At 45.1% G+C, this 12,940-nt stretch overlaps 1 protein-coding gene and 1 long non-coding RNA gene across 5 annotated transcripts in view; both read left to right on the top strand.

Annotated features, from left to right (window-relative positions):
* The window catches only part of RTN4 (reticulon 4), a 64,868-nt gene that overhangs the window by 35,216 nt on the left and 16,712 nt on the right, over positions 1-12,940 (top strand). For 2 of the 4 annotated variants that reach the window (XM_081000859.1, XM_081000858.1), the window contains exon 4: positions 9,229-9,436. In XM_081000859.1, the coding sequence (XP_080856985.1) occupies positions 9,229-9,436 (208 nt within the window). Of the gene's footprint in view, positions 1-1,030; positions 1,230-6,009; positions 6,154-9,228; positions 9,437-12,940 lie in introns of those variants that run through there. The other 2 variants (XM_081000860.1, XM_081000861.1) reach the window with 2 other exon arrangements.
* LOC308474720 lies at positions 9,755-11,878 on the top strand. The gene is made up of 2 exons (XR_013984893.1): positions 9,755-9,875; positions 10,121-11,878. It is a non-coding gene; the product is annotated as an uncharacterized lncRNA (long non-coding RNA).

Here is a 12,940-nt window from a genome sequence, read left to right as displayed (position 1 = left end):
GGCTGAAGGGAAGCTGTAGTTCAGGAACATCTGCAGGGTCAAAGGCTCACCACATTTGGCTTAGGCTAATTGCTGCAGGGCCCACCTTACAGGGAGGTGGTGACTATGGTTAAGTATTTTGAATACTTGAAATGCTGTACATAGATGTACAGTGGTACCCCTGGTTGCGAACGGGATCTGTTCCGGAGCCCCCATTCGCAACCTGAGCAGAACGCAACCCGCATCTCTGTGTGCGTGGGTTGTGATTTGCCGCTTGACGTCATTTTGAGCGCATGCACGAGTGGCGAAACCCAGAAGTAACCCGTTTCGTTACTTCCGGGTCGCCGTGGGACGCAACCTGAGAACGCTCAACCTGAAGCGTCTTTAACCCGAGGTATGACTGTACAGTGGTACCTTGGGTTACATACGCTTCAGGTTACATACGCTTCAGGTTACAGACTCTGCTAACCCAGAAATGGTACCTTGGGTTAAGAACTTTGCTTCAGGATGAGAACAGAAACCGTGCTCCGGCGGCGCAGCAGCAGCAGAAGGCCCCATTAGCTAAAGTGCTTCAGGTTAAGAACAGTTTCAGGTTAAGAACGGACCTCTGGAATGAATTAAGTACTTAACCTGAGGTACCACTGTATTATTTGCCTGCATGCATTTACTGGGCTTAAATTTTCATTTAGACCATGTATTATTTTTACCTTGGGTCCTTTCTTGCTGCCTGTAAGACCTCCTTGCCCTGCTGCGATTTTTTTTTACCCCACGATGCTCCCTAACGATCTAGCAACCCACAAGTTATCTGGATATACACAGTATTAAAAAGCTGTGTGTGTGTGTGTGTGTGTGTGTGTGTGTGTGTGTTTTCTGTCTTGCATCCTCAAGTCTCTTTCCCCCTGCCCTCCCCATCCGTTTTTGCTACGGGCAGCAAGCAAACGGTTGCCACGGTAAGCAGATTGAAGCGAGGAATTAGCGCGGGGAATATCAGTAGCCTAGTTACAGATTGCACTGCGTCAGTCTTCTCCACACCCAGAAGACAGTCAGGTGACTTAAGTCCTGCAGCAGCCGTGCAGCAGGCAAGAGACTGCAGACCTCTGCTGGAGGAAGCCTGATGTGTCATCTGTCGGCTGCTTTATTTCTCCAACTGCACCCTTTCCATTGGTATGCATAATTGATAATCCCAGCTGGAGGGGCAGATCCATTGTGAAGAGAGATGGACAGCCAGCCGAGCAATTGGAAGGATAAGGGTATTTGCAGTTTTACTGTCAATTCTTTTTAAGCTTTTAACGATGCTGTGGGCTGCCCCCTGTACAAAAGAGGCTTATAGTGTGTGTTTTTCTCTAGAGGAGCAGTTTTTCTAGGAATGGGCATGAGGGCTAATGGCAAGAGTGTGGAGGGTGGGGAGTCCTTCAGAAGCTCAGCGATGAGGAATATCTAAATATGGGGGAGCGTGGGGCGGGGGAAGGGTCATTTGCCTGACGCTCTGAATGTTTTAGTGGATTAAGCCCTGCCATCTGACGGCACAGGACAGCTTGCCTTTGGTATGTCCTGGTTGTACAAATGTCAGGGCCAGCTTCCATTTAGCTGATGTGCTGGCTCAGAGAGAGAGAGAGAGAGAGAGGAGCTTTTCTTATAATAAAAAAATCGACCCAACAAATGCTGCTAGTGGTTAACGTAATGTAATTTGCTAAATTAATGGGCTTTCACCTCTGGGTACAGTGCTGTCCTTTTACAAAGCAGAGTCCAGCAATACAGTTTCAAGTCTCCCTTGTTTTCACAGCCTCTCTCGTTCCTTGCTTTGTGACGCTATTTTTAGTTGGTTGTCTTAATGTTTGATATTGGGGGGTTGTGGGTTTCCATGACTTACAAAACTGTTTGCCTGCCTTTCAATTGCAAAACCGGCATTGCCAATCCAAAGCACGCTGGGATAATATAAGTACCTATAGTTAAAACGGTTGACCTTCGCCCCTGTAGCCGCCGTTCTTTGTAATCTCTGTGTTGTGAAACTGTAAGAATTTTAAGTCTGTGCTGCACATTTAAGCTTTGGGTTGTGCCAGTAGAACAAAACAGGCTCTCTTCCCCTCCCTCCCCCCAGCTTTTAATCCAGCTATCCAAAACAATATTTTTCTTAAAGGGGTTGGGTGTGCGATGATGGGGCAACCCAGCCAGTCTGATACAGAGTCCAAGGTCCACAGTTGTGTGTTTCAAAAGCTTATGTATGTACGTTGCTTTCAGAATTTGCTTCAGTCATGCTCTCCCCTCCACCTCTTGAAGTGTTTGGCGTCGTCAAGTGTGGATGGATGCATATTAAGCAGTTTTATGCAGTCAAGCTATTGGTCCCTACAGCCCACTGTTGCTCCCTCTGTTAGGCTTTGGCACGCTCTCCCTCACATGTGCCAAGCTTGCAGTGACCAACAAATTGTATATATGCATGCTGTTACTTCCCTTTTGGTGACGTATGCGATCCCAGTCTTGGAAAGTAAGGGTTACATTGGGTGGCGGATTAAAATTGCGTTGTTCTAATGAGGTAGGAAGCTTTTGTTTTCCGTTTAAGACTTATCCAGAGGGGTGATTTCCCATGCTCAGATCCAGCGCATATGACACACACAAACTTCGTGGGGATTGTGCTGATCCTCACCAGTCCAAATGGCAGAAGCAGGCTTAGTAAGGTCAGCAGGGTGGCGTAGCTCAGCTAAGGGGCTGCCATTTCCCTTTTTCTCCGCGATGCTTCCTCCTCCATTTCTGATTTAGTTCTGAAATCAAGCAAGCTGCCATCTGTAGAGAGCTTAAAGCCAACCTCCTTACCCCTTTCAGCACTTTACAAATGCCCCCCCCCTTTGACTTCCATTGCCATGGCCGCCATGTTTGAAGACCAACTGAGGCCATAGACCAGCCTTTGGCAACCTGGTGCTTTCCAGATTTTTTTTTTTGGGGGGGGGGAATCACAACTCCCATCAGCCCCAGCCAGCACAGCTGATGGGACTTGTAGTCCAAAACACAGGGAAGGGCATCAGGTTGGCAAACGCTAAGTTGGATGGTTTGTTGACTAACAGAGGTAGCAGTGTCCTTGGTTACTACGTGGGTGAATACCTTGCTGTAAAGAGGTAGCTTCATCAGCTACACTAGAGAAAGGAGGAGGATTAAAATGGATTAGTTTAGGCGCTTCCCAGTACAGACACACACAGGTTGCAATGTTTCCCCACACACTCCCTCACAAGAAAGCCTTGTTGGGAATTAATGAAATTCCCTTACCAGTGGTGTACAAGTCTAAAATCAGCAGCTTAGGATATCCCCATCTTTCCCCACCCCCTAAAGGAGAAGGACCCTCTTTCAAAGTTTTTTATCATGAGCATTAAGACTGTCCTTTTGATTACTTGGCTGCATAATTCAGAGCTGGTATATGGGGTGGAAACTACCAACATAGAATTGTAGAATTGTAGAGTTGGAAGTGACCATGAAGACCATCTACTCCACCCACCTACAATGCAGGAATCTTTTACCCAGTGTTTTTTTTCTGGGGGGACACAGGGGTACACATGCCCCTAAACATTTTGTGAATCTAAGTTTGGCCTCATTGAGAGGAAGTGTTTCAATATGAGTAAGAAAACAAGAGTACCCCTAAACATTTTTTTACAGAAAAAAAGCACTTCTTTTACCCAGAGTTTGGCTCAAACCCATGGCCCTGAGATTAAGAGACTGGATTAACACCTGGAACAAGTAATTGTTTGATAAATAACAAATAATAGTTCTATTGTCCTAACTCAGGGGTCTCCAAACTGTGGTCTGTGGACCACCAGTGGTGCCCAGCTTCATTCAGGTGGCCCACAACACGCCTGTAGATTTGTGCCTGAAGATGAGAGAGAAGGCACACCCGCTGCGTTACATATTCGTATTAATTTTAAATTGTATTTTCTTGCCCCTTTTTATTGTATTGCATGTTTTGCATTTATTGCAGCCGCAATAAAACACAGAATGTGTAAGAAATAAAAGAAAGCAACACAGATACAATGGGAACCCCTACAGCAATTAGCACAACGCATTGCAATTGCTGCAACAGGCAGAAAATTCGATAGGTGGTCCGCCAAGACCCTCAGTGGTCTGTCAGGTGGTCCATGCAGAGGAGAGTTTGCAAACCATTCCCCATACCTGATATAATTGACCCCCGCTTCTTTAAAGCTATCATAACCTTGATGTCTGTAGTAGTCCTCTTTCCCTGCTCTTTAGTGCAGTGGTACCTCGGGTTAAGTACTTAATTCGTTCCGGAGGTCCGTACTTAACCTGAAACTGTTCTTAACCTGAAGCACCACTTTAGCTAATGGGGCCTCCTGCTGCTGTTGTGCCGCCGGAGCCCGATTTCTGTTCTTATCCTGAAGCAAAGTTCTTAACCTGAAGCACTATTTCTGGGTTAGCGGAGTGTGTAACCTGAAGCGTATGTAACCTGAAGCGTATGTAACCCGAGGTACCACTGTAGTCCTCTTCTTCCCTCTTTCTCTCACTTCCCACCATACTCCCCCCTTCACTTCACCCCCCCCCCCCAAAGTTTCCTAAAAAGAGCTGCACTTAATCTGGTGCAAGTGAACCTTTGGTAAATAGCCTCTTGAAACTGAAGCCCCTGCATGAAGGGGTTGCGAGGAAGAGGGACCTTTCTGTGTTGCGTGGATACTCTTGTGACGCCCCAGAGATAACTTTGGATCCAAACAGGTGTTGCACAAGCACCCCTCTCTCTCTGGCCCACATTCCCGAGCCAAAAGTATATTTTTAAGAGAAGCTGGCGCTGCGCCCGATTCCCCAGCTGTGTTTTGTTTGGCTAATGTTTTAGGCTTGGGTGATAGGCGGGGGGCACCTGTCGGACAAGATCCAAAGAGAGCAGCTTCCTCTTCTTTTCTGCCCCGAGATGCGCCCGTGCATCCGTGCTATGTGCACGCAGAGCTCCACTCCCTGGCCAAAGAGGAGAATGTGAATTTCAAGAGCCTGCATGCAAAAAAGCTGTAGGGCCAAATTAGGCATGGCATTAATTGGACGAATGCCATTAGCGTGGATTTGTTTTTTTTTAAAAAAGGAAATGTAAATAGCTGCATCAAGAAGCCCTTAGTTGCATTGTTGAACTCTGCCTCTCCATTACTATTTATTGTCCTGACAACGCCGCCCCCCCAGTGCTATTTTCATTTGGAGGGAAGTCCCTAGTATAGCCCTGCCTCTGCGCCAAGCCCCTTGCGGTGAGCCTACGCTTGGTAATAGAGTCTGTGCTTGCACATGGAAGGATATATTCCTCCTAGGTGGATAGATTGCTTCTCATGTTCTTCACCTTGAAATTCTGGCAATTTGCTGCACAACCGGAAAAAATTCCTTTTTTGTTTACTTAATTTAAACATTTATACACGCTTTCCCAGCAAATGGATCCAAAGCGGTGTACAACAAAAGAACAAAAAAGGTTATTAGCCTCTTCTTAAAACATCATTATCTTCAGGTTATTAGAAATGAATTAGTGACCTGTAGTATTCTCCAGATTCTCAAGAAGGAAAGGAGAAAAATGTTGGTTGGTTAGCATACCTTTCATAGAAATTTGCCTATATATGAAGAAAAAGAACACCCCTTTTTACTGTCTTAAGAGTTACCAAAAAACGCTTGTTTAAAAGCTGTAAAACGTCCACTTTTCCCCAAGTGGGTTCCCAGTTCCCATCCTGATGCACTCTTGTCAGATGTGGAACTCGTCCAAAAGCAATGCTGCAATTGCAACCCTGTAGCAAATTATTTGCTTCTCTTAAATACCATTCAGAGAATCAAACAAGAAGAAGAGCATATGGACGGTGTTACAACCTCTTTCTCCTCAAATATATATACCTTTTATGTGGTTCCCCCCTGCCCTGTTTTTAAAGGAATGCCCGTTGACTACCGTAGCTGCCTCTGTCTGAAATCTAAATGTAGAACGTAGCATATAGCTGCAAACATATGTTCTGCATTCCAAGGAATTACAGGGGAAACGGCCATTGGACGAGGGCTTAAAATACTGTGTGGTAGTCTGGGGTGTTCCTAACTGTGTATCAGCGAGGCTGCAGGCAGTTGCATATATCAGATGACCTTTGAGTGCCCTAGCAGGAAGTGGAAAGGTTTGCTAGTCAGCTGTGCAAAATCTGAGTGCATGCAACCCTGGCAAGATGGATGCCAGAAGTGGTGAGTATGCGTTGTGGTGTCGAGGCTTGCGTTGCTGCGAGCTCTTGCATTTATTGTTTGGTTTGCACTCCAGAGACAGTGTGGTTCGGTGTGCGTTTTATTTAATTCTCTAGCGGAGGGGAGAATGTTCAGGATAGACACAGAATCCTTATTTTGTACAGCAGCTGCAGTTGGCATTCCAGAGTTGTGCCGTGCTTTTTTTTATTTTTTAAGGTTTTAATAGGGAGACTGCAGAGCTCTGACCTCTCCAGACAGTTGCATTAAAAGCACAGGAAAGATTGTAACTGGATGAGCTGTGTATGCGAGGCACTGTGCTAGCACTGCTATTTTTAGATTCACCAAGTGACAGTCCTTGTGCTTACCAAATGTAGTCAGACATTTGCTTTGGAATAGGCCTGGGCTGTTTTGTTTTGTTCTTTGAAGGGCAGAAATTGTAGATCCTTCACATTTGAAATGTGTTTGCCTCTGGGCAGGAGGCTGTTCAGAATACCCTTCTGTGTGTCTCTGCCAGTGGATACGTTTGGCTTTCATTTTAAAAGGAAGCAAAAGGCAGTTTATCTTGTACGTATTACTCAAGAACTGTACCAGTTGTGACCTAGAAAATGACTGTAGTGTTGTAATTGTTCAAATAAAAAAACTAAAAAATAAAAGAAATAAATCCCAGGTTTAAATGTTTATGCACAGCACACACACACACACACACACACACACACACACAGAGGCTTGTATTTTGGGATTTGTGACTTAAGCTATAGGAGATAATGGCAGAAAAAACAAACCACATATATATATATATATACACACTTACTGGTTCAAGGCACTCAGTGACTGCTTTCAGACATAATACTAAACCACGGTTTCATGTTACAGAAGTAAGCTGCAGCCAGCCTCAGGTTTCTTGCTCTTCTCCTCCCTATCTCCCGCACAACCCAGAGGAGGATTTTGGCATGGACTACTTTCAGTTTCCTTTAATCTCTGTTTGTTGCATTAGAACCCAGGATTGTGGTTCGTCACTAATTATGGTCAGTTTCAAACAAGCTAACTTCAAACTATGGTTTCTGAAGCTGGCTTATTGACGGGCAACCACAGGCTGCAGCTCTTGTCATATAGAACTCGGCGTAGTGTTGTGTCCAAACACAGCTATTGGCTCCCTCCGTATTTTCCCCGAGTTAATTTGTCGACCAGGTGTGTTTGGAATCAGCCCTCTAAGGCAGCCAGATGCCTGTGTTCTGGTTCTTGAGACTCCTGTTTATATGGCTTCCATACAGTTATGAGTGTATGCATTCCTCACTTGGCAAAAATAAAAAGTCACCTACGACTGGGTCACCTGTCAAGGCAAAGGTGTCTTTGAAAAGGCTTTTGGTTTGCATGCAAGCTGGTCCTATGGTGTGTTTGCTGTTGTGGTTTATTATTTTTTAAAAAACTATGTTGAGTTCATTGGTTTGGTTTTCGTTATACAATTGTTTTCAGTCATTATTGGCATTGGGGAGGAGTTCTAGACGTGGTGGCACAGAAACATTTTTAATAAACAGAAACAAAATACTCAGTGTGACAAAATCCTCTGGAGAAAATTGGACCTGTTCCTTTAAACACTGCCTAATTTAAATAATGGAATGATTCCAATATTTGAGGCTTTCCTTTAACTGTAGTCCAATGTGGTTGGGATATCACTGATACTTTTACAAGTTGTCAAGAAAAACAAAACAGAAGCATAATTGATGATACTGCTGTGACACACAGAGAGCCAGCAGTGACACTCTTTCCCACTTCCTCTTTCAGTCCTATGCACTTTGCAAGGCTCAGTTTAATTCTACTGGGTCTGACTTTTACTCAAGATTGTCTAGAAAAGTGTAAGCATGACTTCCGTTTCTCTGTTTTGGGGGTGGCCATAGGGAGTGGTGCCTGTGGTTCAAAAATACAAATGTGCCCAAGGGCCTGTCCCTGGGGTACATGATTCCTGAATTTACTATCCAGTGTGGCATTCCATACTATATTCTATACTCTGGGGTTGCTGAACTCTGCTGTGTGCTGTTGCAGTGGAAGAGAATAAAGTGGTAGGAATGTTGTATTCAATATACCAAATATGGTTTGCAGATTTCTTTGTTACATTTGTGTTCCACACCTCTTCCCAAGAGCCTAGAACTCTGTATTAGCCCATAGAACAGCCCGGCTGTGACCTCTTAGGTAGGGAAGGCTACAGAGTGAGTGCCATGACTGAATGTGACATTTGAACTGCAGTTTCCCCTGTCCAAGGTTCTGTTTGCCCTAACTCATGGAGGGCTTCATGACTTGGTGAGTGGGTTTAGACCTGGCTTTTCCCATTTGCAAACAGAGCACCCTCTTCCTTACACCGTATTTTTCCATAAGGGTGTTGTCGCTAATATATTTCTGTCTGCCCCTGTGAGATAAGACCTGTTGGAAATTGTACCCATTGTATTTTGGCCTTGATGATGGAAGCCTGTTGTGCTGGTAGGAGAGGAAAGCAGCCTTGTTCTTGAGAAAAGCAGTTTCGAAAACCCCATCCGTACACTGCTAGTGCCAGCCTGCTTATTCCGATTCCTGGGAACCTCAAACCCAAATGAGCATCACTGCACTGTGCTTGCTGCCTTCACCAAACCCATAACAAGAGACAACTTATATTGCTGTGATGGCGAGTACGTTCTCCTTCTGCTCACCTGGGGCCAAGTGGTCTCTTCCTGAAGGAGCAGGTGAGAGAGAAATTATACTCCAGGCCTGGTGGGGGCAGCACCAACCCCATCAGGGTTAAGGTGCCTCTTTGGCTTGTTTGTTATCGCAGCGGCATATGAGGAAAAGCAAGCCCTGTACTGTTATTCTGACTTCCACTCAAACAGGATCTATTAACTTTTCTGAGCCATCGTGGTGTTCGACACCACACACGTACTAAATTTCCGTGGGAAAATCGCCAACGTTCGATGCATGAGTGTGTTTTTATCTGTGCATGTGTGTTAGAAGTGCATTCATATATACACTGTGTGTTTGTGTGTGGGGAAAAAAGTCGGGGCTATATTGTTTTGACAATGTCTTCTAATCTCCTTTCTCTTTAAATCTCTCTAGTTGTTGACCTCCTTTACTGGCGAGACGTTAAGAAGACGGGCGTGGTGTTTGGAGCCAGCTTGTTCCTGCTGCTGTCATTAACAGTGTTCAGTATTGTGAGTGTGGTCGCGTACATTGCCTTGGTCCTCCTGTCTGTGACCATCAGTTTTAGGATATACAAGGGAGTTATCCAGGCAGTCCAGAAGTCTGAGGAAGGCCACCCATTTAGGTGAGTGTGTCACCCTACCCACAATCAGTTGTCAAGGGGAGAGGATGTGAGGTTGTACACTCCCCTCCAAGCAAGACTTTCTTTTGCCCTTACCACCACTAGTTCATTTGTAATACCACATATCCGTAGGAATCCTTGCTTGAGGCAGCTCTCATCAATAACCTACAAAATTCACTAATAGGCGCAAGGCATAAAACAACATTCAAATAGCCATATAAACAATTAACTAACCTAAACATCTCACATTGACAAAATTAAGCGACCCACTGATAATCTCTACTGAAAAGTCCTTCTAGCTGTCCTGATGCCCAACACTAGTTGCCATGTACCCTTGTAGCTCAATGCTAGAACATCTGCTTTGCATGCAGAAGGTCATGGGTACAATTCTGGGGGCTGTGAGAGAATCCTGTCTGAAATCCTGGAAAGGCTCTGCTAGTCAGTGTAGACAGTACAGTGGTACCTCAGGTTAAATACTTAATTCGTTCCGGAGGTCCGTACTTAACCTGAAACTGTTCTTAACCTGAAGCACCACTTTAGCTAATGGGGCCTCCTGCTGCTGCCGCGCTGCCAGAGCACAATTTCTGTTCTCATCCTGAAGCAAAGTTCTTAACCTGAAGCACTATTTCTGGGTTAGCGGAGTCTGTAACCTGAAGCGTATGTAACCTGAAGCGTACGTAACCCGAGGTACCACTGTACTGAGCAAGATGGACTAATGATCTTACTCCGCATAAGGCTCCTTCCTATGGTCTTATGATGATCATCTTCTTCTTCTTTGGCGATCACTCGTAGCCAAGTAAGATTGTCTTCCATAAACACGGTTTTAACAATGAGTCTGTAAGCTTCATTGGCTGTGCAATCAAGGTTCGCATGTAGAGGCACTAGGGTCTCTTAAAAAGGTAAAGGTAAAGGTACCCCTGCCCGTACGGGCCAGTCTTGACAGACTCTAGGGTTGTGCGCTCATCTCACTCTAGAGGCCGGGAGCCAGCGCTGTCCGCAGACACTTCTGGGTCACGTGGCCAGCGTGACGAAGCTGCTCCGGCAAACCGGCACCAGAGCAGCACACGGAAATGCCGTTTACCTTCCCGCTAGAAAGCGGTACCTATTTATCTACTTGCACTTAATTGTGCTTTCGAACTGCTAGGTGGGCAGGAGCTGGGACTGAACGTCGGGAGCTCACCCTGCCGCGGGGATTCGAACCGCCAACCATGCGATCGGCAAGTCCTAGGCGCTGAGGTTTTACCCACAGCGCCACCCGCGTCCCTACTAGGGTCTCTTGCTACCCCCAAAAAAGTACCTCTAGCTGTCCTCCCGCAAATGCAAACACCTCTCTTTCACACACCATGGTTGGCCAAGCTTGCATTTTGCAAAGGATAATTATAACAATGTAGAGCAGGGCCATTTAATCCCATTTTAAAGATAGGGAGGTTGGGTAGTAGTGGCTTCCCTAAACCAGTCACTAGGGTCTAGCTAAACTGACTCTTGAGTGGAGATTTCCAGCTTAGAACAATAATGATAATATAAACTTTCTCCCACTCCTTTTCTATTCAGGGATAGTCTCAGTAGGCTCCCCTATGCATCAGTTGTGCACATATCTGTGATCTTCCTTCTGCTTTGCTTTGGTGTCTTCACTGGGCTAACCATAGTCTTGGAGCAAACGCCAATTTGGGTTTCCCTTGGATTGACATTTGCTCCAACTGAGCTTTAAAGAGCAGGTTTTTGCAGGGAAAGCTCTGGAGCAAATAAAAGGGACACTCAGAGAGCTTTAAATTGCGGGTCATGCCTGGAAAGAGCAGAGGAAAGGTAAGTGTGGATAAGCCCTTGTTCCTTTTCAGTCTTCCTGGGCTTTGGCACGGAGTAGTCTTGCAGGTAGCGGCTCCTGTTTTTGTTTGAGTAATCTTAGGTGCATGCAGAACGCTGCCAGTTTGCTTCACTGGAGTGCCGTGATTTTAGTGTTGGCACTGAATTGCAGGGTTTAAATGTTACCTATATGCCTTTGGATGCCTTGGTACCTTTGAAGCCTTTGGGAAGGATGGAGAGCAGGGCCTGAGCTGACAACCTTAAATAGCAATTGAAACAACGAACAGGTTGATGATACAACGACTACTGCAATGGACACAAGATAATATCACCAAGGCAACTATCTGTAAACAAACACTAAACGTCCATAAAAAATGGCAAAAGTAGTTTCTTTCCCAAATAGGTTTTATCTTAAACAATTGCAGTAAATAAAGAGTTCACTTGTCATATATCAGTGGTTCAGTGCTCATTTCTTCTCTTCCCAAAATATATTTTATCTTGAACAATTGCAAACGCAGTAATAAAGAGTCCACTTGTGATATACCAGTGCTAGGACGTCGTTCCAGTAATCCGATGTTTCGTTGCTAAAGAGCTTAGTCATTGAGCTTTGTAGTAAATAGTATACAAGAGAAGACAGTATGTAAATGACTTAAAGCAGGGGTATGTCTGTCCCCATCTGCATATTTCTATCGGGAGGAGCATAGAAAGAGGACAATGTTCTTCAGTTTGTTAAACCTGCCTGTGAGCAGGCAGGCTCACAGAGGAGCAGTGCCAGCACCCTGAATTGGCCTGGAAGCAAATGGGAAGCCTGTGCAATTATTTGCTTCATTCATGAATCACTTCCCACAAGGCATCGCTAAAGGATAAAATGGCACATAGTATAATAAAGCAGGCAGAAACAATTGCATATAAAAACAATATAAAAACAATAACAACTGCTATAAATATTTTATAAAAAAAAACAGTTTAAAACAACAATACTGATTCAGATCCAGAACAGTTGCCAACTGGGATAAAGACGTTTGAAGGCTGGTTGGAAGAGGAACGTCTTCAGCTGGCACTGAAAATAGAGAAAGTTCGTGTCTATGTACAGTAGTTGTCACCATGTTGGTATTCTATGCTTCAGCACTGGGCTTATATGTTAGTTGGTGTGTAAGCTGACACATCAGCTGTTAGTTGAATATCTCCCCCTGTTATGCGAATAGGGAGATAGCTATGGTCATGGTTGTTTAGTCATTTAGTCGTGTCTGACTCTTCGTGACCCCATGGACCAGAGCATGCCAGGCACTCCTGTCTTCCACTGCCTCCCCCAGTTTGGTCAGACTCATGTTTGTAGCTTCGAGAACACTGTCCAACCATCTCGTCCTCTGTCGTCCCCTTCTCCTTGTGCCCTCCATCTTTCCCAACATCAGGGTCTTTTCCAGGGAGTCTTCTCTTCTCATGAGGTGGCCAAAGTATTGGAGCCTCAGCTTCACGATCTGTCCTTCCAGTGAGCACTCAGGGCTGATTTCCTTAAGAATGGATAGGTTTGATCTTCTTGCAGTCCATGGGACTCTCAAGAGTCTCCTCCAGTACCGTAATTCAAAAGCATCAATTCTTTGGCGATCAGCCTTCTTTATGGTCCAACTCTCACTTCCATACATCATCTATGGTCATAGAATCATAGAACTGAAGAGTTGGAAGGGCATCTAGTCCAACCCCCTGCAA

The sequence above is a fragment of the Podarcis pityusensis genome, assembly GCF_964106645.2.
Source record: "Podarcis pityusensis genome assembly, chromosome: 3".
Taxonomy (NCBI): domain Eukaryota; kingdom Metazoa; phylum Chordata; class Lepidosauria; order Squamata; family Lacertidae; genus Podarcis; species Podarcis pityusensis.
Note: the sequence above shows the minus strand (reverse complement) of the source record. Positions and strands in the feature narration are given on the sequence as shown.